Here is a 26,307-nt window from a genome sequence, read left to right on the forward strand (position 1 = left end):
ATGTCAGGGATCCCCAACACAGGGCCGGAGCGAGGGGGAACTGCACCTGGGGAGTGTGTGAACTCTGCGCCCCTGCCACGCCCCGGAACGCCCCTGCTATGCCCCCGCACCAGCGTGAGCCTAGTGCATCGCGCCCCCTCTCCCATTGGCGCTACACCACTGCTCCAACGTGGTCCTCTGAGGCACCATGGTACTCTCCATGTGGAAATGGGCACGGCCAGCTGTTGCCCAGCAGCGCTTCTGATTGGCTGTGCAGATTAAAAGGTCCCCCATTACAGAACTGCTGCCTTATATGCTGAAGACTTGCTGTGATAATTATGCATCACCTCGCACAATTACGTTTTGTGGCTGGCTCAACCTCCAGCAGCAGCCATTTTGTTATAGTGCGCACTACTCTGCGTCAGAATTTCAGCAGTGCCTATTGGCTCAAAAAGGTTGGGCACCCCTGCTATTTAAGAATTCCAGGCCTTGCTGCCCCCCGGGGGAAGGGGGCTATTTGGAATTGCTGGGATATATATATGATCATGTTGACTTAACGCTGTGTAATCTGCTGTCAGCAGTGGCGTATCTGCCTATGGACAGGGTGGTACCCTCTGTCCCCAGGCACCACTAATCTGGTCACGAGGGGGCGCAATATTGGCCCCTCACATGACCAGAAACATGGACTTCCTACTGCCTTGTCATCTTTGGGCGCCCTCAGGCCCACCCATGTCATCATTGATGTGGGTGGAGCCAAGGAAGCCCGAGGACACTGCCCCCCAAGCCTCGCCCCCCACCTCCCGGCTTCCAGCTGGCAGCCAGCAGTCCTTTCTGCCCTCCCCTCTGGGGAGAGCAGATGCAACTGCAAGGCTCCACCCTTGGCTCCTTTGCTTTTATAAGCATGGGGGCGGGGCTGAGGGGTGGAGCCTTGCAGTTGCATCTGCTTTCCCTAGAGCTGAGGGGGGCGAGACCTGGGGGCAGGGCTCGGGGTGAGGCACCACTCCCACTAACTCTGGCCTTATGTGTAGTGGGTGGGGCACCCAGAGAATGGCTGTCTCCGGGCACCATTCCCGCCCCCCCCCCCCATACCCCTCTGGCCGTGAGTCTCTGAGTTTTCTGAACAAACATTGAAAAACGGTTTCAGAGAGGTAATAAAACTTTTCCTCCACGGAGTTCCGCATTGCTTTCCCCCCCTTACCCTCTGAAAACGTTTTATTTCCAGCCTGACAATGTTTTCCATGAAAACCCCTTTACAACGATTCGTTTCTCTGAAACGCTGTGCGGTCAAATGTCCAACGTCCTCTTGCACGTTTGTGGCTAACAACTATAATCGGTGCCTGTTGCTGCTTTTGCATCATCGGCAATGGCTTGGATTGAGCCACAAGGTGTACCCCCCCCCCATCAGCTAAAATCCTTCATCCCCCCTGCCCCCCCCCCCAAAAAACCTGCAATGCATTGCCTGTTTATAAACTGAATTCTGGAAAAGTCTGAAAATTGGCTGCCTTGTCATCTAGCAGTCAAACTGTGAGGATACAATGCACGCCTTCTAGTAGAATTGATAGTTCCATGGGAATGTCAACTCAATGCATGGCAGCTGTGAAAAAGGCAAACTCTATGCTGGGGATCATTAGGAAAGGAATTGAGAATAAAACTGCAAAGATTGTCATGCCCTTATATAAAGCAGTGGTGCGACCGGACTTGGAGTCCTGTGTCCAGTTCTGGTCGCCGCATCTCAAAAAGGATATTGAGGAGATAGAAAAAGTGCAGAGAAGGGCAACGAGGATGATTGAGGGACTGGAGCACCTTCCTTATGAGGAGAGGCTGCAGCATTTGGGACTCTTTAGTTTGGAGAGGAGACGACTGAGGGGGGATATGATTGAAGTCTACAAAATGATGCATGGGATAGAAAATGTTGACAGGGAGAAATTTTTCTCTCTTTCTCACAATACTAGAACCAGGGGGCATACATTGAAAATGCTGGGGGGAAGAATTAGGACTAATAAAAGGAAACATTTGTTCCTGAATCGTGTGATTGGTGTTTGGAATATGCTGCCACAGGAGGTGGTGATGGCCACTAACCTGGATAGCTTGAAAAGGGGCTTGGACAGATTTATGAAGGAGAAGTCGATTTATGGCTCCCAATCTTGATCCTCCTTGATCTGAGATTGCAAATGCCTTAACAGTCCAGGTGCTCGGGAGCAACAGCCACAGAAGGCCATTGCTTTCACATCCTGCATGTGAGCTCCCAAAGGCACCTGGTGGGCCACTGCGAGTAGCAGAATGCTGGACTAGATGGACTCTGGTCTGATCCAGCTGGCTTGTTCTTATGTTCTTATGGAAGTTCCGGCATAGAGCTAGCTGCCTCTCGTTTGTGTAGAGCAGCGGTCTGCAACCTGCGGCTCTCCAGATTTCATGGACTACAATTCCCAACAGCCCCTGCCACCATGGCCAATTGGTCAGTTGTAGTCCATGAAATCTGGAGAGCCGCAGGTTGCAGACCCCTGGTGTAGAGGAGCCAACAGTGGAGGATGGGGTCTGGGGCGGGGGAGAGCAGGATATATTGCTATAGAATCCACCCTCCGAAACCGCCATTTTCTCCAGGGGAAATTATTTTTTTTTGTCTGGAGGTTGGTTGCTATTCCAGGAGAGGCTGACAGCTGGCAGCCCTGCTTTTGTCGTAGAAAATCAGAGCAGATTTCCAGTGGCATTTTGAGCTGTGGTTTGGGGAAGGGGGCACTCTCTGCTCGCTGAATGCATTGGACGGGAACTCTTTTAATGGTGCCGGGAGCTCCGCTGGCCTCGTTTTGCATCTGAGGAGACCGCACGCGCAAGAGAAGCAGGTCCCTTTGCGTGCCGACGAGGAGACATCAGCGAACGCAGCATTGGGTAAATGAGCGGCTTAGCGTGCGGTTCGTTCCACTTTTGAACCTGGCCGGCCCAGCCTCCGTCATGGGCCCAGCTGGTTCTTCCACGAGGAAGTAAACTCCCCGACCTTCGTCCCACAGTCATTCACTGCCCTGGCAGAGGGTTCTTGGTTTAGTCTTCTGAGCCGCAAAGGGCCACTCATGCTGACGTAGCCTCAGCTGAGACTCTGAGTCACTCGTGATGGGTGTTGGCATTCCCCTGACACACACTGCATAGAGGAACGCCAGATTGAGCCGGTTGCCTTTCCCATTTGCTGCAGTGGGGCGGGGTTGGGGTTGTATTATGGTTCTGGGAAGCGGAGGTAGAGCGCCTTTCAAAGTAATTTCAGCCTCGTCGTTCCCCCCACTGAACAGCGAAGTCGTTCGCAGAAGCTGGAGTGGTGTTTTCGCTCGATTCACTCACTGCAGAGCCCTGTTTTGCCACATCGGTGACGTAGTGGTTAAGAGCAGGTGCATTCTAATCTGGAGGAACCGGGTTTGATTCCCCGCTCTGCTGCCTGAGCTGTGCAGGCTTATCTGGGGAATTCAGATTAGACTGTGCACTCCCACACACGCCAGCTGGGTGACCTTGGGCTAGTCACAGCTTTTCGGAGCTCTCTCAGCCCCACCTACCTCACAGGGTGTTTGTTGTGAGGGGGGAAGGGCAAGGAGATTGTCAGCCCCTTTGAGGCTCCTGCAGGAGAGAAAGGGGGGGACATAAATCCAAACTCCTCCTCCACCTCCTCCTTCTTTTCCTTCTTCTCCTTCTCCTTCTCCTTCTTCTCCTTCTCCTTCTTCTTCTTCTCCTTCTTCTTCTCCTCCTCCTCCTTCTCCTCCTCCTCCTCCTCCTCCTCCTCCTCTTCTTCTTCTTCTTCTTCTTCCTCTTCTTCTTCTTCTTCTTCTTCTTCTTCTTCTTCTTCTTCTTCTTCTTCTCCTTCTCCTTCTCCTCCTCCTTCTTCTCCTCTTCCTCCTCCTCCTCCTCCTCCTCCTCCTCCTTCTCCTTCTCCTCCTCCTCCTTCTCTTCCTTCTCCTCCTCCTCCTCCTCCTCCTCCTCCTCCTCCTCCTCCTCCTCCTCCTCTTCTTCTTCTTCTGCTTCTTGTTGTTGTTGTTGTTGTTCTTCTTCTTCTGCTGCTGCTGCTGCTGCTGCTGCTACTGCTGCTGCTGCTATTCTGGAGGGCCTGCAGATTCCCAGGAACAACATTTGGGGGGACACGTCATAGGTCGCAACTGGAGACCGAGGCGGGTTAATACCACGCCACAAAATCCACGAATGGTAGGATCCGATCCACTGTCCTGTTGAGAGTCAAGGTGTGCTCAGCAGAGGGGTAACTCGAAAGAGTCACAGGATGACAGCCAGTGACGGGATTCAGCCGGTTCGCACCACTTCGGCAGAACCGGTTGTTCAAATGGTGCTTGTAAACAACCAGTTGTTAAATTATTTGAACCCCACTACCGGAAAAGGTTGTTAAATTATTTGAATTTCACCACTGATGACAGCTCAGTGTTTCTAAAATATTTTCAGTCCCCCTCCCCCTTTACAACGATCTACAGTGGAACCTCGGTTTTCATTGCCTTCGGTTTTCATCCATTTCAATTTCAATCGATTTTTTCAGTGAAAAATTTGTCTCGGTTGTCATCGATTTGCCTCGGTTTTCATCAATTTGCAGCAAGGTGCAGGGGTTTGTGGAGAAAAATCACCCGGACAAAGCTGTTGCGGCTGTGTCTGCAACTTGTTTAATGACAATGTCTTGCCCCATTTCAGACAAATCTTAAAAAGGCGTCAGAAACAGACCTCTTTGGACAGCTTTCTGGTGCGACATGGGTCCACTGGCTCTGAAGTTGGTCCTAGTGTTATTGTTTGTGACTGTTTTCAGTATTAAACACGATGTTGATTCACCAAAAAAATGTGTTTTTGGTATGTTTTTTGGAGTGCCTAGAATGGATGAATTGGATTTACATTGATTCCTATGGAAAAGTTTGCCTCGGTTTTCATCGGTTTCGGTTTTCATCGATTCTTCTCAGACGGATGACCAATGAAAACCGAGGTTCCGCTGTATATCTGCATTCACCCCCTCAAAACAATTCCTGGTCGCCATTACGTACGTTGAATCGGTGTTTCCGTGCTTCACAACCTCGTGCTGAATGCTGTACTCCTCGTATACTAGATGCTTTGAAGATTCCCCCCTCCCCCAAATTAAAGATCAAACAGAGATTTGCTTCAAATACACAGGTGAGGGGCAAATGAGAGCTCAGAAAATGAAACCAAGCAGGAAGTCCAGGGAAGCATAGGAAACATCATCCATGGATCGCACAGCAACTAAAGACATTTCAAAATGTTTCAGTCAGAGAATCGTTTAAAAACGGGATTAAGATGTTTTGAGGCTGGAAATAAAACATTTGGGGGCGAAAACGATGCCGAACTCCACGGAGGGAATGTTTTATTTCCTGCCTCCGAATGTTTTAAAAGGTTTGTGTGGAAAGGGTCAGGATGTGGCCCTCAACTCCACGTTGCGTGTCAGACAGGTCCATTATACCACACAGGCACTGACTGAATAGGAAATTGGGTGCTGCGGTTTTCTGATCTGCCAACAGCCGCAAAAGAAACCCTTCTTTTCTCACCTGACCCAGAACCCGGACGGGGGAGAGAAAAGGCTAAGCTGCCTCCAACCCGGCCTGGTCCCACCAAAGTGTATCCCCCTACAAGCAGAGGTGGGATCCAACAGGTTCCCGAGAGTAGGTTACTAATTGTTTGTGTGTGCCGAGAGGGGGTTACTAATTGGTGATTTTGCCACGTGATTTTGGCCTTAGTTACGCCCCTCCTCTGCTCCTCAGCAGTAGCGCGCAGAACTTGAAGCAGTCTAGCGGGAGGTGCACCGGCGTGCGTGGCAGCCTGCGTGCATTCGTTTCCCGCCCAAGGACCAGCGCAGCAGCTGTGTCCTTGCCACAGCCCTGCCCAGCAATGCCCCGCCCCCAAATGCCTGGCCACGCCCCCGTCGTGCCCCGCCCCGCCCCAGTGGCACTACGCCACTGTTTGAATCCCACCACCATGGGAACCTGTTGCTAAAATTTTTGGATCCCACCACTGCTTACAAGCACATTGCATTGCAACTCTGGGATGTGTTCTGAGATCTGGCAGAGCTGGCTAAGGGGCCGAGCACATGCTTGGCAAACAAAAGGCCCCGTGTTCAATTCCAGGTATCTCCAGGAACAGGATCTTTAGCAACAGGTATCTGGGGGGAAGAAACAATTCTCAGCTTGAGATGCTGGACAGCCACCACTGATTGGGATCAAAGGTACTGATCAGATGTCTGGTTCAGTACACAAACAGGTTCCTATCATCAGGGACAGAGTCCATTTTGGTCAAATGACTCTATTTTGGTCAAGTTACAGCAGCGGTTCTCAACCTGTGGGTCGCGACCCCTTTGGGGGTCAAACGACCCTTTCACAGGGGTTGCCTAAGACTCTCTGCATCAGTGTTCTCCATCTGTAAAATGGATAAATGTCAGGGTTGGGGGTCACCACAACGTGAGGAACTGTATTAAAGGGTCGCGGTATTAGGAAGGTTGAGAACCACTGCCTAAGACTCTCTGCATAAGTGTTCTCCATCTGTGAAATGGATAAATGTCAGGGTTGGGGGTCACCACAACATGAGGAACTGTATTAAAGGGTCGCGGCATTAGGAAGGTTGAGAACCACTGCCTAAGACTCTCTGCATCAGTGTTCTCCATCTGTGAAATGGATAAATGTTAGGGTTGGGGGTCACCACAACATGAGGAACTGTATTAAAGGGTCGCGGCATTAGGAAGGTTGAGAACCACTGCCTAAGACTCTCTGCATCAGTGTTCTCCATCTGTAAAATGGATAAATGTCAGGGTTGGGGGTCACCACAACATGAGGATCTGTATTAAAGGGTCGCGGCATTAGGAAGGTTGAGAACCACTGCCTAAGACTCTCTGCATCAGTGTTCTCCATCTGTAAAATGGATAAATGTCAGGGTTGGGGGTCACCACAACACGAGGAACTGTATTAAAAGGTCGCGGCATCAGGAAGGTTGAGAACCACTGGGTTACAGGGAACCCCGACCTCAGATTATTCAAGGGCCTGAATTCTCTTGAAGCTTCCATACAGAAGTCTAGGTGTGTTTATGTGTGAAGGGTTCAAACGTAAGGAGCGTTGGTTGTGGTGTTTGTTTTAAACATGCACACGCCACCTGTCCACCCAGACAGCACCTCTGAAGTAAAGGGGTTTCCCTCAATCGCCTCGTGGTCTCTGCCTGTTTCTGTTCTGTCGGACTTCGTACGCCGCCGTATGTGTGTCATTTTCCCCAGCAGTTATCTGCATTTCTAAGCTGAGAAGTCTAATCCTTTAAGTCTCTCTGGCAGGGGTGGGGGGAAGAGAAACGTTTCTTCCCTTCTGTATCTTTCAACGGATTTGCCTCCTCTTTCTCCCCCCCTCCCCCCCGGTTTTCTTTGCCTTCTGCAGAAGATGCAGCAACCCAAACTAGACTGTGCATTCTTTCTTTTTGTGTGTGCGCGCTCTGCTCCGAGTTCAACAGGGCTCATTCTCCCGCAGGATTTGGTATTCCTGGCCGCGCCGGCTTTCTTGGCAGGAGACGCGGCATCAAAAGGATTCCTGTGGAAATCTTCTCTGTAACCTAAAAATAATAATTTGGAGCGGCTGCGAAAGAGGCCGCCGCCAGCAGCAGCAGCTTGCGCCGCGGTGCTCCCGACTCGCCTATGCATAATGTATGGGGCTGTGTGTAATTATGGGTTATCCCAGGAGGGCTGGGGAAAGGGGGATCAGTTGGCGGATGAACACGCCAAGCTGGCAGTGAAAAGATGGCACGGAGTCGCCTGCTTTTCACTTCCCAAACTCCTGCCGCGCTCGCCTCTCCTGCAGCCCCCTGCAAAGGAAAGCCTCGCTTAGAGCAGCAGTGGCGTAGTGCCTAAGAGCAGTGGCTAAGAGCAGGTGCACTCTGATCTGGAGGAACCGGGTTTGATTCCCTGCTCTTCCGCTTGAGTTGTGGAGGCTTATCTGGGGAATTCAGATTAGCCTGTACACTCCCACACACGCCAACTGGGTGACCTTGGGCTAGTCACAGCTTCTCGGAGCTCTCTCAGCCCCACCTACCTCACAGGATGTTTGTTGTGAGGGGGGAAGGGTAAGGAGATAGTAAGCCCCTTTGAGTCTCCTACAGGAAAGGGGGGATATAAATCCAAACTACTCCTCCTCTTCTTCTTCCTCTTCCTCTTCCTCTTCTTCCTCCTCCTCCTCCTCTTCTTCTTCTTCTTCTTCTTCTTCTTCTTCTTCTCCTTCTTCTTCTTCTCCTTCTTCTTCTTCTTCTTCTTCTTCTTCTTCTTCTTCTTCTTCTTCTTCTTCTTCTTCTTCTTCTTCTTCTTCTTCTTCTTCTTCTTCTTCTTCGAGAGGACGGCTCCTCCACTTGGTTTCAAGATCTTGGGTTTCTGGTGAGAAGCAAAAATATCGGTTAGTGCCAACGCAGGATTCACGTTGCCAACTTTTTTTTCCAGCCTGTGCTTCTGACAGAAGTGTAATCTACTGGCGCCAGCATGCGCTGGTGCGGATTGGTTCCTAGTGTAGAGAATGCTGCAGAGCAGCAGGGCCCATCTTTGCCGATCAGCTGGCAATCTGAATCGTGCTTTCAGTTGTGTCCAAAGAGTACGTTCACAACAGCCATGTAAGGAAGGCCCGTATTATCCTCCCCCCATTGCAGATAAGGGCGATTTTAAACTTCCCTGGAGCCATCCAGCTGTTAAGTAGCAGAGGATGAAGGTTATAATTACCTAGTGACAGAAGATGGATTTGTATTGTCGAAGGCTTTCACGGCCAGAATCACTGGGGTGCTGTGTGGTTTCCGGGCTGCATGGTCATGTTCTGGTAGCATTTTCTCCTGACGTTTCGCCTGCATCTGTGGCTGGCATCTTCAGATGGATTGTTTTTAGCCTCTGTGCTTGGTCAATCAAGAAATCATAGCTGACACCACTAGTGTTTCATGAACAACTATTAAACCAGTACAGGGATCCCCAAAGTTTTTGAGTGTGGGGATTCTGACGCAGGGTGCTGGGCATAGCGATTAAAATGGCGGCCACAGGAGGTGGGCCAGCCATACAACGGCTGCTATATCTTAGCTTCAGTTTCACAATGAAAGTTTTTGGTGCTGTGGTGGCAGCAACTGTGGGAACATTTTTTAAAAAAAAAAATCTGCACAGTCAATCAAATCTGCAGGAGCCAATCAGACGACTTGCTGCACCGGTGCCCCACCCACTTTCAAAAATACTCTTGGTAGGCACCATGTTGGGATCCACTGATCTAGGACATCTTCCTTTTGCCTCAAGATTTGGAGTCGAAGAATCCCTTACGTAGATCTCTTCTGCCCCTCTCCAGCTTGCTCTACTCACTAGGCCTGGTGGTCTTCAAAGCTCTGAGAAAGGACGGAAGGCACAAACCCAAGGAGCAGCAGTGGCGTAGGAGGTTAAGAGCTCATGTGTCTAATCTGGAGGAACCGGGTTTGATTCCCAGCTCTGCCGCCTGAGCTGTGGAGGCTTATCTGGGGCATTCAGATTAGCCTGTGCACTCCCACACACGCCAGCTGGGTGACCTTGGGCTAGTCACAGCTTCTCGGAGCTCTCTCAGCCCCACCCACCTCACAGGATGTTTGTTGTGAGGGGAAAGGGCAAGGAGATTGTCAGCCCCTTTGAGTCTCCTGCAGGAGAGAAAGGGGGGTTATAAATCCAAACGCCTCTTCTTCTTAGTGGCACATATGCTCCACCTTGAAAAAACGCAATTCTGTGCCAAGAAGAGCCACGTGCAGCAACCTGTATAAATTATGGAAATCGAGCTCATTTGCCTATGTATTTCTGTATTTTGCATAATTTATTCTTCTCTTGACAACCCCGTCAAAGGCTGAAGAGCCACGTGGGATCGTCGCAACGTTGCTGCCGGGCTGTTGGAAAATCCCGCTCCGAGTGTCATGCAGGTCTTGAACTCCTCGCAGCGGTCGGCTGTGCTTTTCCGAACCTTAAGAACTAGAAACTTGATTCAAAATGAAAAAAAAAAGGCATTGAAGCAGACCTTCTCGGGGTGCGAAATCCATTGCCAGTCTCAGCTCTAGCACGCTATAGTCCAGTGATGGCGAACCTATGGCACGGGTGCCAGAGGTGGCACTCAGAGCCCTCTCTGCGGGCACGCACATAGTTCATCATGTGGGGGGAGAAATCGCTCCCCCCCACACACACACACATCTAGGCTGCCCTGGATCGCTGGGCTTGATTATTAGCATTAAACCTAAGACCTAGTTTTGGGGAAGCAGTGTAGGTAACCCTGTTAAGCGCTGTTAAGTCCCACTGATTTTCATGCGAAGAACTAAAGCGCAATCCTTTACCTGGGAGTAAGCTCGGTTGCTGGCAATGGGGCTTGCTTCTGAGTAAACCCTCCTAGGGTCGTAATTCACCCGTTTGAAGAATTGCATGGTTGCTTCAAAGCAAAGCCACCTTCTACCACCAAGCTTACTCCTGAGTAACACGTGCCTCAGAGCCAACCGTTTTTTCTAATCTAAAACCTCAGTATTCAGGTTAAATTGCCGGGTTGGCACTTTGCAATAAATAAATGGGTTTGGGGTTGCAGTTTGGGCACTCGGTCTCAAAAAGGTTTGCCATCACTGCCATAGTCTGTGGAATGTAAGAGGCCCATCCCCCCACCCCGGTCATTAAAATGGCTTGAATTTTAGCAATTAGGGAATCCAAGGAATTTCGACCCCCTGCCCCTTCTCCCTTGGCACCATAATACTTCCCAGAATTGGGTATGATCCCAGGAATTCCAGCGATAAGAGCATGGAGGGGCTCTGTTCCAACCGTACACATAAATAATCCTCCCCATCATAATTTTCTAAAGGAGGGGGGGCATATGCATGGCAGAGCACAAAAACGGGGCTGCCGGAGGATTCCTTTCCATTCCCGGGTGAATCATAAGCCAATTGCTACACCCAGAATCACCGCTGAACAAGTGTCTGGGAATTCGAGTTGCAAATCTGCATTGCAGAATTAAAACGCCCCCTGGTGACAGAAGATTGAAGGAAGGGGGCAGCCGGGGAGGGGAGGGGAGAACGGCAACAGCCCAAGAGCGAATAAAGGGCCACCACCCACGTCCACCCCTATTCCGTTCCTGCTCTCGTTTTAACTTGCTGCTGAGTTCTGAGGGCACTGTTCCACTTTTAGTGGAGGCTTCCGCCAGCAGAAATGCTTGTGCGTGACAAGACGTCTCCTTGTATTAGAAGAAGAGTTTGGATTTATATTCCCCCTTTCTCTCCTGCAGGAGACTCAAAGGGGCTGACAATCTCCTTGCCCTTCCCCCCTCACAACAAACACCCTGTGGGGTAGGTGGGGCTGAGAGAGCTCCGAGAAGCTGTGACTAGCCCAAGGTCACCCAGCTGGCGTGTGTGGGAGTGCACAGGCTAATCTGAATTCCCCAAATAAGCCTCCAGGGGGCAGAGCTGGGAATCAAACCCTGTTCCTCCAGATTAGATACACGAGCCCTTAACCTCCTACGCCACTGCTGCTGTATTAGGGCAAAATGCCACAGTGTGTGGAAAAAGGAGCTCGCCTGACATCTGTTTAGCACAGGGGTCTGCAGCCTACGGCTCTCCAGACGTTCATGGACTTCAATTCCCATCCGCCCTTCCACTTGGCCATGCTGACAGGGGCTGATGGGGATTGTAGTCCATGAACATCCGGAGAGCCGTAGGTTGCAGACCCCTGGTTTAGCATAATGCGAACTGCGGGATCCTGCTTTTCACACTGCAGAATCTGGATCGCCCAGTTGCTGAGTTTAGATACATCTGTTTTTATTATTCAGCTATGAAATTTTTCTCTCTTTCTCACAATACTAGAACCAGGGGACATTCATTGAAAATGCTGGGGGGGAAGAATTAGGACTAATAAAAGGAAACACTTCTTCACGCAACGTGTGATTGGTGTTTGGAATATGCTGCCACAGGAGGTGGTGATGGCCACGAACCTGGATAGCTTTAAAAGGGGCTTGGACAGATTTATGGAGGAGAAGTCGATTTATGGCTACCAATCTTGATCCTCCTTGATCTCAGATTGCAAATGCCTTAGCAGACCAGGTGCTCAAGAGCAGCAGCAGCAGAAGGCCATTGCTTTCACCTGCATGTGAGCTCCCAAAGGCACCTGGTGGGCCACTGCGAGTAGCAGAGTGCTGGACTAGATGGACTCTGGTCTGATCCAGCAGGCTAGTTCTTATGTTCTATGTAGTATGTTGGAGTGTTGTGGGATTTCCGGGCGGCAGGGTCGTGTTCCTGTAGTGTTTTCTCCCAACGTTTCGCCAGCATCTGTGGCTGGCATCTTCAGAGGCTTCCTGACAATACTGTTCCTCCAGTGATTCTGGCCGTGAAAGCCTTCGACAATATATATATAACATGTTCCTTGCTGGTCCAGCTCTAAATACTATTTTGGGGCTAAGAATTAGGATTCCAACCTCATGGTGGTTAACAATCCAAGCGCCTGTATGGCTAATGATACTATAGTACCAGTTTCTCTAATATTCAATAAATGCTTAATCAGAAAGCTTAATCAGAAACGCTTAATCAAAAAGCAGCTTTTATACTGTGTTAAACTTGACATCATAAAAAATACATACAGAGGCTTATTGTTGTGTGATAATTTACACAAAGATTCCTAAACCCAGTTAGTCGCTCTGCAAAAGGCTCCTAGCAACAAATCAACTTGAACAATACGCACGGGGGGTTGTCATTCCCCGGTTGTTGAATGACTTCGTGAAACCTTCACAATGGTCCGTTATCTTGTAATCTTCCCCAAAATCCTATTCGGTGGCCTTTCAGTGGAAGGTATTGAGACTAGAGAGGTTGAGACTAGAGTCTTTCTCTCCTGGAGAGCCAGTTCTTAGCATAGGTGTCGAACTCGCAGCCCTCCAGATGTTGTGGACTACAGTTCCCATCATCCCCTGCCAGCATGGCCAATTGGAATTGTAGTCCATGAACATCTGGAGAGCCACAGGTTGCAGGCCCCTGCACTACAACATGCGTAGAGGCCTTGTCTGACTGTTGGGCCCACATGAGACCGGGGTTTTATGTTCTGGTGTAATCTCTTTCCCTTGGCCAGGTTTACTCTGTAGAGAAAAATAAAACCTGGGCCTCTTCGGATTTACTGCCAGCTGAGTGAAGAGGATAGGAAGAAAATGGACTCTGCTTCTTCGGACTGCAGGCAGTGTGGACTAACTCCAAATATTCCTTTGCATTAAAAACATATTTCCTTACAGTTGGAAAAGTAACTTACTTAGCAGAGAGATGTTCTATCTTTCTCTTGCACATTTGACTTTTCTGTTTTTAGGGCGCTTTGGAGAAAGATAGTACAAGGGAACCTCAGTTTTCATCGGTTTCGGTTTTCATCGGTTTTTTCAGTGAAAAATTTGTCTCGGTTTTCATCGATTTGTCCCGGTTTTCGTCAATTTGCAGTAAGGTGCAGGAGTTTGTGGAGAAAAATCACCCGGACAAAGCTGTTGCGGGCCGTGTCTGCAACTTATTTAATGACAATGTCTTGCCCCATTTCAGTCAAATCTTAAAGAGGCGTCAGAAACAGACCATAACATCTGGAGGGCTGCGAGTTTGACACCTGTGCGAGTAGTGTATAAAATAACTTTAAGAGGTTTTTTTGTTGTTGCCTTTTTGGAAAAGGATTTTTTGGGAAATGACAAGACGCCGGGCCACTGAGAAGGTCTCACAAAGTCATTCAGCAACTGGGGAATGACAGCCCATTGTTCATCTTGATTTGTTGCTGGGAGCCTTTTGCGCTGTTCCATTACGGAATCTTCATCTAAATTATCACAAAATTATAAGCCTGTGTACATATTGTTTATGCTGCTATATTTAGCACAGTATAAAAGCTTATTTCTGATTGTTTAAGCATTTATTGACTATTAGAGATCCTAGTACAACAGGACCATTAGCCATTAACCATCAGGGAGCAGCAGTGGCGTAGTGGTTACGAGCAGGTGTACTCGAATCTGGAGGAACCGGGTTTGATTCCCCGCTCTGCCGCTTGAGCTGTGGAGGCTTATCTGGGGGAATCCAGATTAGCCTGTATGCTCCAACACACACCAGCCGGATGACCTTGGGCTAGTCACAGTTCTTCGGAGCTCTCTCAGCCCCACCTACCTCACAGGGTGTTTGTTGTGAGGGGGGAAAGGAAAGGAGATTGTCAGCCACTTTGAGAAAGGGGGGATATAAATCCAAACTCCTCCTCCTCCTCTTCTTCTTCTTCTTCTTCATCATCATCATCCTCATCATCATCCAGGTGCTTGGATTGTTAACCTTTGAGCGACCTACCCAGTGGTGGGATCCAAAAATTTTAGTAACAGGTTCCCGTGGTGGTGGGATTCAAACTGTGGCGTAGCGCCAATGGGGATGGGCGGGGCACGACGGGAGCGGGGCATTCCTGGGCGGAGCAGTGGCAAGCAGCCGCTGCGCCAGTCCTTGGGCGGGAAACGAATGCACGCAGGCGCAGGCTGCCACGCACGCCAATGCACCTACTAGACTTCTTCAAGTTCTGCGCGCTACTGCTGAGAGGAGGGGTGTAACTAAGGCAAAAATCACGTGGCAAAATCACCAATTAGTAACCCCCTCTCGGCACGCACAAATAATTAGTAACCTACTCTCGGGAACCTGTGAGATCCCACCTCTGGACCTACCCCACTTCCATTATGGTTGATTTACCTCCAGGCGGTGGCTGGAGATCACTCGGAACTACAGCTGATCTCCAGAGATCATTTCCCCTGCAGGAAAGGACAGTTTGGAGAATAGACTCCATGGAATCATATTCTCTTCCATCCCTTCCCCAAGTGCTGTCTCCCTGGCCGAAGCGGAGGACCTCCAAATCTAGGCGGCTTTCAGCCGAGGTGCATATTTTTGACACTGTCATAGACCTCGCTTACACAGGCTGTCACAACGCAGTGTCGTCTCAACAACCCTTCAGTAATTTTCCTTGCACTCCATTTCAGAACAATACTGTCTTAAGCTGATAACTCAACACTGGCATTGATTTCTGTATTGACTTTGTGGAGTGCAGAATTTTAAACACCCGTCCTCCTCCTCTTTTTTTTAAAAAAATATTTTTTATTGTATAGTTTGAAATAAACTTTCCATTTACATCTTTCTGCTATAATTTCCAAACAATACATTTCCCCCTTTTTTTCCCTCCCACCCTCCCCTAATATTATGTTTTACTTTTCTTTAACCAAACAGCCGTAAGTTCATTCGTTGTTGCCTTCTTATCCGTATATCTTCTTTGACTCCCGACTCCTTCATCCAATTCTCATAACTTGTCCATATCTTCGTTATTTCATTCTGCTTTTCTTGCCGTGTTTTATTCTTTGCCGTCCTCCTTGGCTTTTCTCGATTTTGTTTAAAACGCTCCTCCATCTTCCTCCAGTTGTGAGGGTGGGGGGTTAGGAGGGGCTTTGTAAGTGGAGTAGCCTAGCAAGTGGAATAGCCTAGGACAGTGATGGCGAACCTATGGCACGGGTGCCAGAGGTGGCACTCGGAGCCCTCTCTGTGGGCACGCGCACACAGAGTTCATCATGTGGGTGTTGGAAAATCACACACACACACCCCACACACATCTAGACTGACCTGGGCCACTGAGCACGACGTGCGCGCACCACGGTGAGCAGGGAGGACTCGGCTGGCGGGCCTGGTGCCTGTGCTCTGGGTGGCTGCTGCCGGAGGGAGAAGGGCAGATGAAGAGGAGGCAGAGATGCTAGAGAGGCACAGAGCGGTGCGCGCAGGACTTGCTGGAGGCTAGAGCAGGCTGGCCCCTGCTCGAGTGGGTGGGGCAGAGGAAGAGGGAGCCAACCGTTTTTTTCTAAACTAAAACCTCAGCATTCAGGTTAGATTGTCGGGTTGGCACTTTGCGATAAATAAGTGGGGTTTGGGTTGCAATTTGGGCACTCGGTCTCGAAAAGGTTCGCCATCACTGGCCTAGGAATAGCAAGTGGAATAGCAGGCCCAATTGGCCGTGCTGACAGGGGCTGATGGGAACTGTAGTCCATGAACATCTGGAGAGTCATAGGTTGGCCACCCCTAGCCTAGGGCCTCTCTTCATCTAAACCCAGCACTGGGTCTCCCCCTGGTCTGCAGCTCCAAATCTCAGGGGTTTCCCGAGCCAGGGCAGCCAACCTTGTGGCGAGCATGCCTGTTGCCGGTGGATAGACTGCTGGTCATTGGGTCTGGCTCTGAGAACTTGTTTCGTGCTGCCCCACCCTTCTGCTTTGGATTCTGGCTTCTGCCCCGACAGGTAACCCTTCACAGCGCCCTCTGGCTCGTATCGCTGAGCTCTTGTTTTGTTCTCTCTCTGTTCCCAGATAAGCCTAACTTGGAAGGGGCGGGGACCACAGGGGGCATCATCGGAGGCCTCATCGCAGCTGTTGTGGCGCTTGCCGTGTTGGCCACCGGCTTCCTGATCTGCCGGCAGCAGCGGAAGAACCGGATGGAGCATGAAGAGGAAGAGTAAGTTGGGTGCTTTGCTCTGGGGGAAGGCAGCAGGTGGGTTTCCATATGGCTGCAGCGAGTCCAATTGGCCACAGTGGCAGGGGCTGATGGGAATTGTAGTCCATGAACATCTGGAGAGCCGCAAGTTGCAGACCCCTGCACTAGCCCCTCCCCTCCCCACCCCACCCCAAACCCCACCCTCCCTAAACTCCATCCCCCAAATGGTTGGGGATTTACAACCCTAATTTGTAAATAGCCGGACCCAGGGGTGGGATTCAAATAATTAAACATCTGGTTCTGGTGGTGGAAATTCAAATAATTTAACAATTGATTGTTTACAAGCATCATTTTCAGTGGTGGGATCCAAAAATTTTAGTAACAGGTTCCCATGGTGGTGGGATTCAAACTGTGGCGTAGCGCCAATGGGGATGGGTGGGGCACGACGGGGGCTGGGCCGGGCATTCCGGGGACGGGGCATTCCTGGGCGGGGCTGTGGCAAGGACGCAGCCTTTGCGCCGGTCCTTGGGCAGGAAACGAATGCACGCAGGCGCAGGCTGCCACGCCCACCGGTGCACCTCCTGCTAGACTGCTTCAAGTTCTGCGCGCCACTGCTGAGAGGAGGGGCGTAATTAAGGCAAAAATCACGTGGCAAAATCACCAATTAGTAACCTCCTCTCGGCATACACAAATAATTAGTAACCTACTCTCGGGAACCTGTGAGAACCTGCTGGATCCCACCTCTGACCATTTTAGCAACAGGTTTATTTATTTTTATTTATTTATTATTTCAATTTCTATACCGCCCGATCCCCGAAGGGCTCCGGGCGGTGAACAACATAATATAAAACATGAAGCATCAAACAGGAGCGAATCCAGTACACAATACATAGGCTCCATCAATAAAACATCTTAAAATACTTAAAATACAGGTTCTGGTGAAGTGGTGCGAACCTGCCGAATCCCACCACTGGCCGGACCCATCCTCTTGCTAGGGAGTGCCACGAAGGCAGAGGGGCCAAAGGCTGGCGTAAGAGCAAGACATCGTTCCCCGCAAACAATGGAAGCCTCCAACATTGCTTGTAAACCGTGTGGCCACGGAGACACCGTATTGGTGCCACGTAGCTTGAGCAGCTGCCAGCAGGGGGAGTTCACGCAAGCTAAGCAGGGGCAGCTCTGGCTAATATTTGGAGGCGGCTCAGGAAGGGAACTTCCGCATTTTTCCCTACTGGGGTTAGAGCAGACCTGGGCATTATATGGCCCGCAGGCCACATCCGGCCCGCCGGATGACCCTGACTGGCCCCCCTGCCGTGCTGGGGAGCGAGGCGCCTTTGAAAACCCCGCAGAAGCCGGTTGCCTTGGCTGCCGGCTTCTGCGGGGCTTTCAAAAGCGCCTCGCCCCCCTGCCTTTTGGCCCGGCCCTCCACAATATTTTCTGTTTCTTATGCGGCCCCATGGAAAAAATAATTGCCCACCCCTGGGTTAGGGGGACCATTGGATGCCTCTCAGAGAGTTTTCAGATTCATCTTGTGCATCAAGCTTGGGCAGGAAGGAAATTGGCCGCAGAACTTTTCCCTTTGCTCTAAAGTGTGCCTGGCTGGACAATGGAGCTAGCTGCTAGCTAATCTCCATTGTGTCACCCTAAGGTGATTCAATCACTTCTCCAAACAGACCTTCTCTGTGCCCATCCCAGCAATTGATCAGTGTTCAAGGGAACGGCCCAGGCATTCTCTTGGGTCCTGACGATTCAGCAATCCTCTCCTATCTTACTGTTGGAACTTCGGAAAAGCAACCCATTCCTTGTTTCTGACTTCCTTGCTGGCCGACTTCATACCTTCTCAAGACTCCTCTGGGCATATAAATATTGGTCCTTTGGCCGTTCACAGTGTGCGTGTGTGTTCTGGATCCATGCGCTCACCCTTGCTTACAAAGTGGGCTCTTTCTTTTGCTCTTGGAAATGCTGGTGGTTTTCCTCTCCAGCCCTGCTTTCCTGGGTAGCTTTTACTCACCCCTGAAACCTTATCTAATTTCCTCCCTTTTCTCTTTGTATACATTGTGTGTGTATGTCCATTTGCTTAAAACAGGGGTCTTCAAACTGTGGCCCACCAGATGTTCACAGACTACGATTCCCATCAGCCCCTGCCAGCGTGGCCAGATGGCAGAGCTTATGGCCGTGGTGGCGAACCTTTGGCACTCCGGATGTTATGGACTACAATTCCCATCAGCCCCTGCCAGCATGGCCAATCGTAGTCCATAACATCTGGAGTGCCAAAGGTTCGCCACTACTGGCTTATGGGAATCATTGTCCGGGAACATCTGGAGGGCCATTCTTGGGAGACCTCTGGTTTAAAATATATTTCTTTTATTATTGTTATTCTTTAATAAAAAACAATTTTAATTATACAGCTGCCTGCTCCCTGGAGATTTTTCACCCAGGAATGTCCCGGTATACATGGGTGATCCCATTTACCCTCTCTTGCTCTCTATCTCCAGCTAATTCACCCAACTAAAATAAAGACTGCCTACTTGAAGTAACAAATTCACTGTAACTTGCGAATTGGGCTCATCTTATCTAGTGGGGGGGGGGGGAGGTATCTTGGGGACACACAGTCATTTTTCTTTCCTTTTCCCCATGCAGTCTGGAAGGGCCGCCAGTTTACAAACCACCTCCCCCTGTTCCCATGTCTGAGGAAAGGGATGTGGTAAGTATCCATCTTATTCTGCTCAGGAGGGGCAGGTTGAGTTTCTAGCCCAGCTGGATTTTATCGCTCTCTTAATGTGAAGAAGAGTTGGATTTATATCCCCCCTTTCTCTCCTGTAAGGAGACTCAAGGGGCTTACAAACTCCTTTCCCTTCCCCGCTCACACCTTGTGAGGTGGGTGGGGCTGAGAGAGCTCAGAAGAACTGTGACTAGCCCAAGGTCACCCAGCTGGCCTGTGTTGGAGTGTACAGGCTAATCTGAATTTCCTGGATAAGCCTCCACAGCTCAAGCGGCAGAGCGGGGAATCAAACCTGGTTCCTCCAGATTAGAGTTCACCTGCTTAGATTCCTCCAGATTAGAGTACAGCTGCTCTTAACCACTCCGTCACTGCTGCTGGCAGCTTGGTCGCCTTCTTTTGGGATCATAGGGGCTAGAGCCGTGGTGGCGAACCTTTGGCACTCCAGATGTTATGGACTACAATTCCCAACAGGGGCTGATTGGAACTGTAGTCCATAACATCTGGAGTGCCAAAGGTTCGCCACCACTGGGCTAGAGGCTTGTTCTTTAGCACAAAAAGTACCGTAAATTTGCAAGACAGACAGATATCTAGATGATGCATTGCCGAATTCTGCACCTACCATGTTTCCCCAAAAATAAGACAGTGTCTTATATTACTTTTTGCCCCCAAAGATGCGCTATCTCTTATTTTCAGGGGATGTCTTATTTTTCTGTGTTCTGTTCGTCGGGCGTGCTTCCAAACAAAAACTTTGCTACGTCTTACTTTGGGGGGATGCCTTCTATTTCGCACTTCAGCGAAACCTCTACTACGTCTTATTTTCCGGGGATGTCTTACATCAGTGATGGCGAACCTTTTTGAGACCGAGTGCCCGAATTGCAACCCAAACCCCACTTATTTATCACAAAGTGCCAACCCAGCAATTTAACCTGAGGTTTTAGTTTAGAAAAAACCGATTGGCTCCCTCTTCCTTTGCCCCACCCACTCGAGCAGGGGCCAGCCTGCTCTAGCCTCCAGCAAGTCCCACGCACACCACTCTGTGCCTCTTTAGCATCTCTGCCTCCTCTCTGCCCCCACCTCGGGCAGCAGCCACCCGGAGCACAGGCACCAGGCCCGCCAGCCGAGTCCTCCCTGCTCCACGGCCAATAAATGCGCACACGGTATTAGCTCCCAGTGGCCCAGGTCAGTCTAGATGTGTGTGTGGGGGGGGTGATTTTCCGCCCCCCACATGACAAACTCTGTGTGCGCGTGCCCACAGAGAGGTCTCCGAGTGCCACCTCTGGCACCTGTGCCATAGGTTCGCCATCACTGTCTTATATTCAGGGAAACAGGGTAGTACCCAGTCACACTCGGTGGGAATTTCAGCTAGCTCAGCTGCTTACAGTCAGCTCAGAACAAAACCCTCAGCCAGCAGCTGCTTGGGAGTGAAAGACATGGCGACGTTTGGACTGGCGCTTTTGGACAAAACAGCCGGTATATGTCCAACACTGTCTTCTCCTCCCTGCAGCCAAAATGCAGAAGATGTCTGTGTCTTTTAGAAAGCCACTGGGGTGGTGGTGGTGCTTTTCAACCCACAGACACACACACACCCCTTTCAAACCAGTATCCCGAGTCTCATTGCTGCTGAGGAAGGGAGGGTGTTTTCTCGTCCTGTTTTTTTCCTGGCTCAGCTTCCTCACTACCTCTCTGGTTTATTCCAGGTCCCCACCCCGTCTGAGGCTGACAGTATCCCGCTCAAAACGCCCTATTTTGAACCCAGCGTCACAGACGACCTCTTTGGAGGGGTTAGGACCACCACCAGGATGGAGGTGAGGGGCAGCGGCCGGCTGTGAAGTGAAGTGAAGGGCCACTGTGGGGCGTGCGGCGAAGTGTCCAGTGCTTTTGGGTGCTGTGTGGTTTCCGGGCTGTATTGCCGTGTTCTAGCAGCATTCTCTCCTGATGTTTTGCCTGCATCTGTGAAGATGCCTCTTCGCCTCTGAAGATGCCAGCCACAGATGCAGGCGAAACGTCAGGAGAGAATGCTGCTAGAACACGGCCATACAGCCCGGAAACCACACAGCACCCCAGTGATTCCGGCCGTGAAAGCCTTCGACAATACATTGTCCAGTGCTTCTTCAATGGGACTGTGGGTCAGAAAAGAACCTCTGGGTTTGCTTGGGAATGAAACTTCCCCCACAACAAAACAACCAATCTTGACCCCATTAAGAAGTCGGGGACGGGTCAGTTCTTGAAACGTGTGTACACGGGTCCCAGTGATCTGTTTGCCTGCAAGCTGGGATCACAGATGCGCAAAACCCAGAATTTCCTAAAGGCAGATCTTCCGATTCCAAGCTTTGGCTTTAATTGGTTTATTTAATTACTTCATTTCTACCTCGCCTTTCTCCCCACTGGGGACCCAACGAGGCTGGCGTTCTCCCCTCACCAGAAGCGTATCTGCCTAGGGACATGGGGTAACCCATGTCCCCGGGCGCAACTAATCTGGTCACATTGGGGGCGAAAAATCGGCCCCCCACGTGACCAGATGCCTTCCGGGAAGACGAGGCAGCAGGAAGTCCTACTGCCTCGTTGTCTTGGGGCTCCCTTCACTCCGCCCATGTCGTCATGGACGTGTGTGCCGAGGGATCCCAAAGACCACACCTTCCCCCTGAAGCGCCGGCCTCCCCCTCCCCCAGCCTCCCTGTAGCTCGGCTTCTCGCATGGCCTCCAGCGACATGCTTTTAAAAGCTGGGAAGCTGGAAGCAGCTTGGGGATGTGTGGTCCAACTACAGGGAGCCTAGGGGCGGGCTCAGGGGCCCACGCCCAGAGCCCTGCCCCTGAATGCAGGGGGGCGCCTGGAGAAGGAGTTGTCTCCGGGAGCCATTTTCTCTCCGTACGTCTCTGCCCCTCACCTCCATTTTATTTTCACAACAACCCAGGTTAAGCTGAGGAAACAGGACTTGCCCCAGGTCTCCCAGCAAGCTTGCTCGGCAGAGCGGGGATTTGAATGTAGCTCCTCCTGCATTGCCGTCTGACATTCTAACCACCGCATCACAATTGGTTGTGTTTTCCCACACTTTTTTGTTAAACCAAAACAAAACTTCAGTTTCTGGTCCCTGTGACCGTGAGGATTGCTGATCTCACTCCCTGCTCGCTGAGGTTTCAGAAACTAGGAGGGTACTTTCAGAGAAGAAAATTCCAAGTCTTTCCAGTGTTTTAATACACATTGCAATGGAGTCAGCCCCTCTGGCTTCACTGGTCGGTTTCCCATGGTCCCTGTGACCCCCTCTTTTCGCAAGCGTCCTTGGAAAAGATTTTTCCTGCAGTCAGCCCACTGCTAACTCCCAAGATTTTGGGTTTTCCTCCCAAAACCTAAACCAACCTTTAAACCAGGGGTCTTCAAACTATGGCCCTCCAGATGTTCATAGACTACAATTCCCATGAGCCCTACCACTTGGCTATGCTGTCAGGGGCTGATGGGAATTGTAGTCCATGAACATCTGGAGGGCCATAGTTTGAAGACCCCTGCTTTAAAGCAACCTTACTCAAAACCTACAGACTTTACCTTTTAGTTTACCAGAAAGTGCCTTCCTAGGTCCTGCCTAGGTCCTGCCTAGGTCCTGCTTAAGTCATTTCCTAGGTCCTGCCGCGGTCGCCAAAAAAAGCATCAGACATCCGACATCAGAAACAAAACAGTTTTGTTTCTGATGTCAGATGTCTGACGCTTTTTGGGGAGTTTGTTTCTAACCTATCTCTTCTCAAAACAGCTGCGCAGGCCGGACATGGATTCTGGCCTCACAATACTAAGCAGGATTTGTGGGGGATTTCAAGCAGAGACTCTGGGGTTCTTTGTAGCTCCTTGCTTTCTACTGTGTAGTAGCAGAATAGAGGTGGAATAGACGCAAGAGGCCATAAGGGAATATGCACATACCTTTAATGCGTGGTATGAAGAAGAAGAAGAGTTTGGATGTATACTCCACCTTTCTCTCCTGTAAGGAGACTTGAGGTAGCTTACGAGCTCCTTTCCCTTCCCCTCCCCACAACAGACACCTTGTGAGTTAGGTGGGGTTGAGAGAGTTTAGAGAGAATTATGACTAGCCAAAGATCACCCAGCAAGCTTCATGTGGAGGAACAGGGAAACAAATCCGGCTCATCTGATAAAACTCCACCGCTTATGTGGAGGAATGGGGAATCAAACCTGGTTCTTCAGATTAGAATCCACTGCTCTTTTCCCCCTGGATATGGGGGGAAAATGGTAGGTTGGCTCATTGGCTCAGAATGATAGTTGCAGCATAACAGTATATACAGTTCTAAAGCTACACAGGACTAAGCACTAAGATAAGCAAGAAGCTTAAATATACATACAGAATTCTAAATACTGCCTTTATAATGTTCAAGCTAGCACTTTGCCCAGCAACAGTCTTCCATAGGAACAGAGTCACAGTCTCTTGCTCCAATCACGTTAAAGGTCGACTATCACAAGTTGCTCCAGACTTTCTGGCTCCTTCCTTGTTGCTGACCCAGGAGATGAACCCTCTTTTTTCACATCAGAGCACCAAAGCTTGGCAAACCCTTCATTCCTGTTGTCAATCTCCCCTCCCGTTTCCCCAAGAAATACGAAAAGGAGTTTGTGGAGCCAAAGCGCCCCAAGGTTGGCAACAGATAGTGATAGAGAGCCGCCTGGCTTCCTGCCCCATGAGATAATGAAAACAACACTGTTTCTCATGGGACCAGGGTGTCAGGGGAAAGCCTAGTTATCTACAAAGCATGTGAAGCCATAAAGTAAAGATCGAGGAACGAATGCCCCAGATGGCAGTGGTAACATATCACAGACTGGTTACATATATCTTGTAGCAGCATTGATTTGTAGTTACATTAAGTTAGGAACGCACCTCAACCACCTAGATACAAACCCCCTGACAAATAGGGACAGTGAAGGTCCCGCAGATGGAATGGGAGTCCATGATTTCCCCATCCTCTTGTCCCCTCGGCAGGACGCCCCCCGATACCACGAATTGCCGACCATGGAGGAGCGAGATGCTGTCGGCAATGCGGCCCCCAGCCCGGAGGACGGATATCTGGATCAAGTCAACCCCATCTATGACGCCCTTTCCTTCGCCGCCCATGAGGAAGAGGAAGCCAACGCGGCTCTGGCGACCGACAAGGCCTTCATTATGTCCAGAGCCATGTACGTCTAAGCCTGCGTCCGGCGCTCTCTTGTTTCCGTGCCGGAGGGACGCAGGCTGCTGGTGCACACTCCAGTCTCGTTCCCAGAGAGATGCTGCTGCTGCTGTTTTAATAACACACCTAAATGAGGTGCCTCACTTGGTTCCCTCGCCACCTGGGCTTCACGTGTGCCTTAGATGGAAATGAACAGATCTTGATGTCTCAATTCTCTTTCCCTCTTCCTCAGCCAGGTTGGAGCGCGGGGGGGGGGGGGGGGCACACACAGGGGGACTTCCCTTCCCCAAAGCATGCCAGCTATTCACAGTGCCTTTTCTATCCCACCAAACCTTGGATCCCGCATTCTGGATCTTTTGAACCTGACAAACAGCTTCCATTTCCGGTCTTCCTTCAGTCCCTTACACAGTCCTTCCCAAAGCATCCTAATGCTGAGCTCTCTGGTATCTAGTTACTGGCCTTTTTAGTATGTTTACAAAGAGGCCAGAACCTTCCAAACCTGGTCCCAATGTATGGAGCCCCCCCACTCCCACCCCTAAGCCAGATATGAATCTCTGGCCACTGATATCCCCGGGGAATCAGTTCTTTGACTTTTAGCAAGGCTCCTGTTAGAAGGAAGCCGGGAGAAGAAGGGTAAGTTAGGCATGGTTCCTAGTCTGTGCTCCATTGACCTGTCCTAACTGGAGACTGTTGGTTTGTCCAGGGGAAAACCCAAATCTCGGTAAAGCTGTTCCCAGACCTGTCCACTTCTGACTGCAGGTGTGGGGTTATCTGCTCAATTGCGCCACAACGAAAAGTGATTGTGGCTCGATTGCGCCACAGCATGTGGCTCGAAAAGTGTGGCTTGATTGTGCCACAACATGTTGCGGGGACGAGTGGGGTGCAAGTAAGCCCATACCGAGTGCCAGTAAGAAAGTAGCCAAAGTGGGTAGTTTCTATCTTCTGCTGCGAGTCTCCCTTGGAGAGATTGTCTGGAATGTCAGTGTGGCCCTGTGCAGTATTTTTTGCTCCTAACATTTCACCTGCATCTGTAGGCTGGTATCCTTTTGACGCGTGTCATGGTAAGAATGCATTTCCACGGCACTGTCTAGAGATTGTGTGGTGGGCTATATGTTTTGTCCACTTCGCACGGCGCTGGGGCACATTTGCACGTGTCCAGGTGGAGTTCGTTTCCATTTGCATTTCTGCTGGGCTTTTTGGTACACCGTAGGGTCCGCCCTCCAAAGCTGCCATTTCCTCGAGGGGAACAAATCACTATTGTTTAGAAATCAGTTGTATTTCTGGGGAAACGCCAGCCCGCCTGGCTTGTGGTCACAACTTGAATTTTAAACCTATACTTCGGAGGTTCTCCACCAGCCAGTCACGGTCTGGGCTTCTAATCCGAAAATGTGAATTCTTTTTTTAAAAAAAACCACTTATTATGAAATGATAAGAGCAAATCGGTGGGTGTGGGGGAGGGTTTCCTTGGGTTTTGATTATTATTATTATTATTATTATTTTTATTAGCTGCTCTCAGATTTTAGCCAGTCCTACCAACTCTCTGCATTTCAGAGTTGGCGGGAGAGACTGACAAACACCGGGTGCCTTTCTTCACGGCCCATGCATGTTTTTAACCAACACTGCTACATGGATGAGTTGCAGTGGGGACACATGGATGAGTTTCAGTGGGGTGGTTTTATTAGGGGGGGGGGGTTGCGTGTGTTTTAAAGCCTTTTTATTGATTTTTTTTCATAAGAATAAATGTTTCACAGCCATTCAATGTGTGCATCTGTTGTTCAATAACGAGCTTCTTAATTCAGATGATTTCTTTATTATGAAACAGCATCAGGAGTAATACAGGACTTCTATTACCAGAACTATACTTTAAGAGCCAAAACACCTTCCATCATACATCACGTCATGTTCCACCACACTACACAACACCCTGAACACCAGTTTCCAAGGAGGTTAGACGCAGTGGTGGGATCCAAAAATTTTAGTAACAGGTTCCTGTGGTGGTGGGATTCAAACTGTGGCGT

At 50.2% G+C, this 26,307-nt stretch overlaps 1 protein-coding gene across 1 annotated transcript; it reads left to right on the forward strand.

Annotated features, from left to right (window-relative positions):
• On the forward strand, positions 1-26,039 carry LOC125435520 (nectin-2-like). Its single transcript, XM_048501715.1, has 5 exons — positions 1-190; positions 16,293-16,437; positions 19,054-19,117; positions 20,833-20,940; positions 24,103-26,039. The coding sequence occupies exons 1-5, from the start codon at positions 1-3 to the stop codon at positions 24,304-24,306; spliced, it is 711 nt and encodes a 236-aa protein (XP_048357672.1). The 3' UTR covers positions 24,307-26,039.
• The last annotated feature ends 268 nt before the right edge of the window (positions 26,040-26,307 follow it).

The sequence above is a fragment of the Sphaerodactylus townsendi genome, linkage group LG06, assembly GCF_021028975.2.
Source record: "Sphaerodactylus townsendi isolate TG3544 linkage group LG06, MPM_Stown_v2.3, whole genome shotgun sequence".
Taxonomy (NCBI): Eukaryota; Metazoa; Chordata; class Lepidosauria; order Squamata; family Sphaerodactylidae; genus Sphaerodactylus; species Sphaerodactylus townsendi.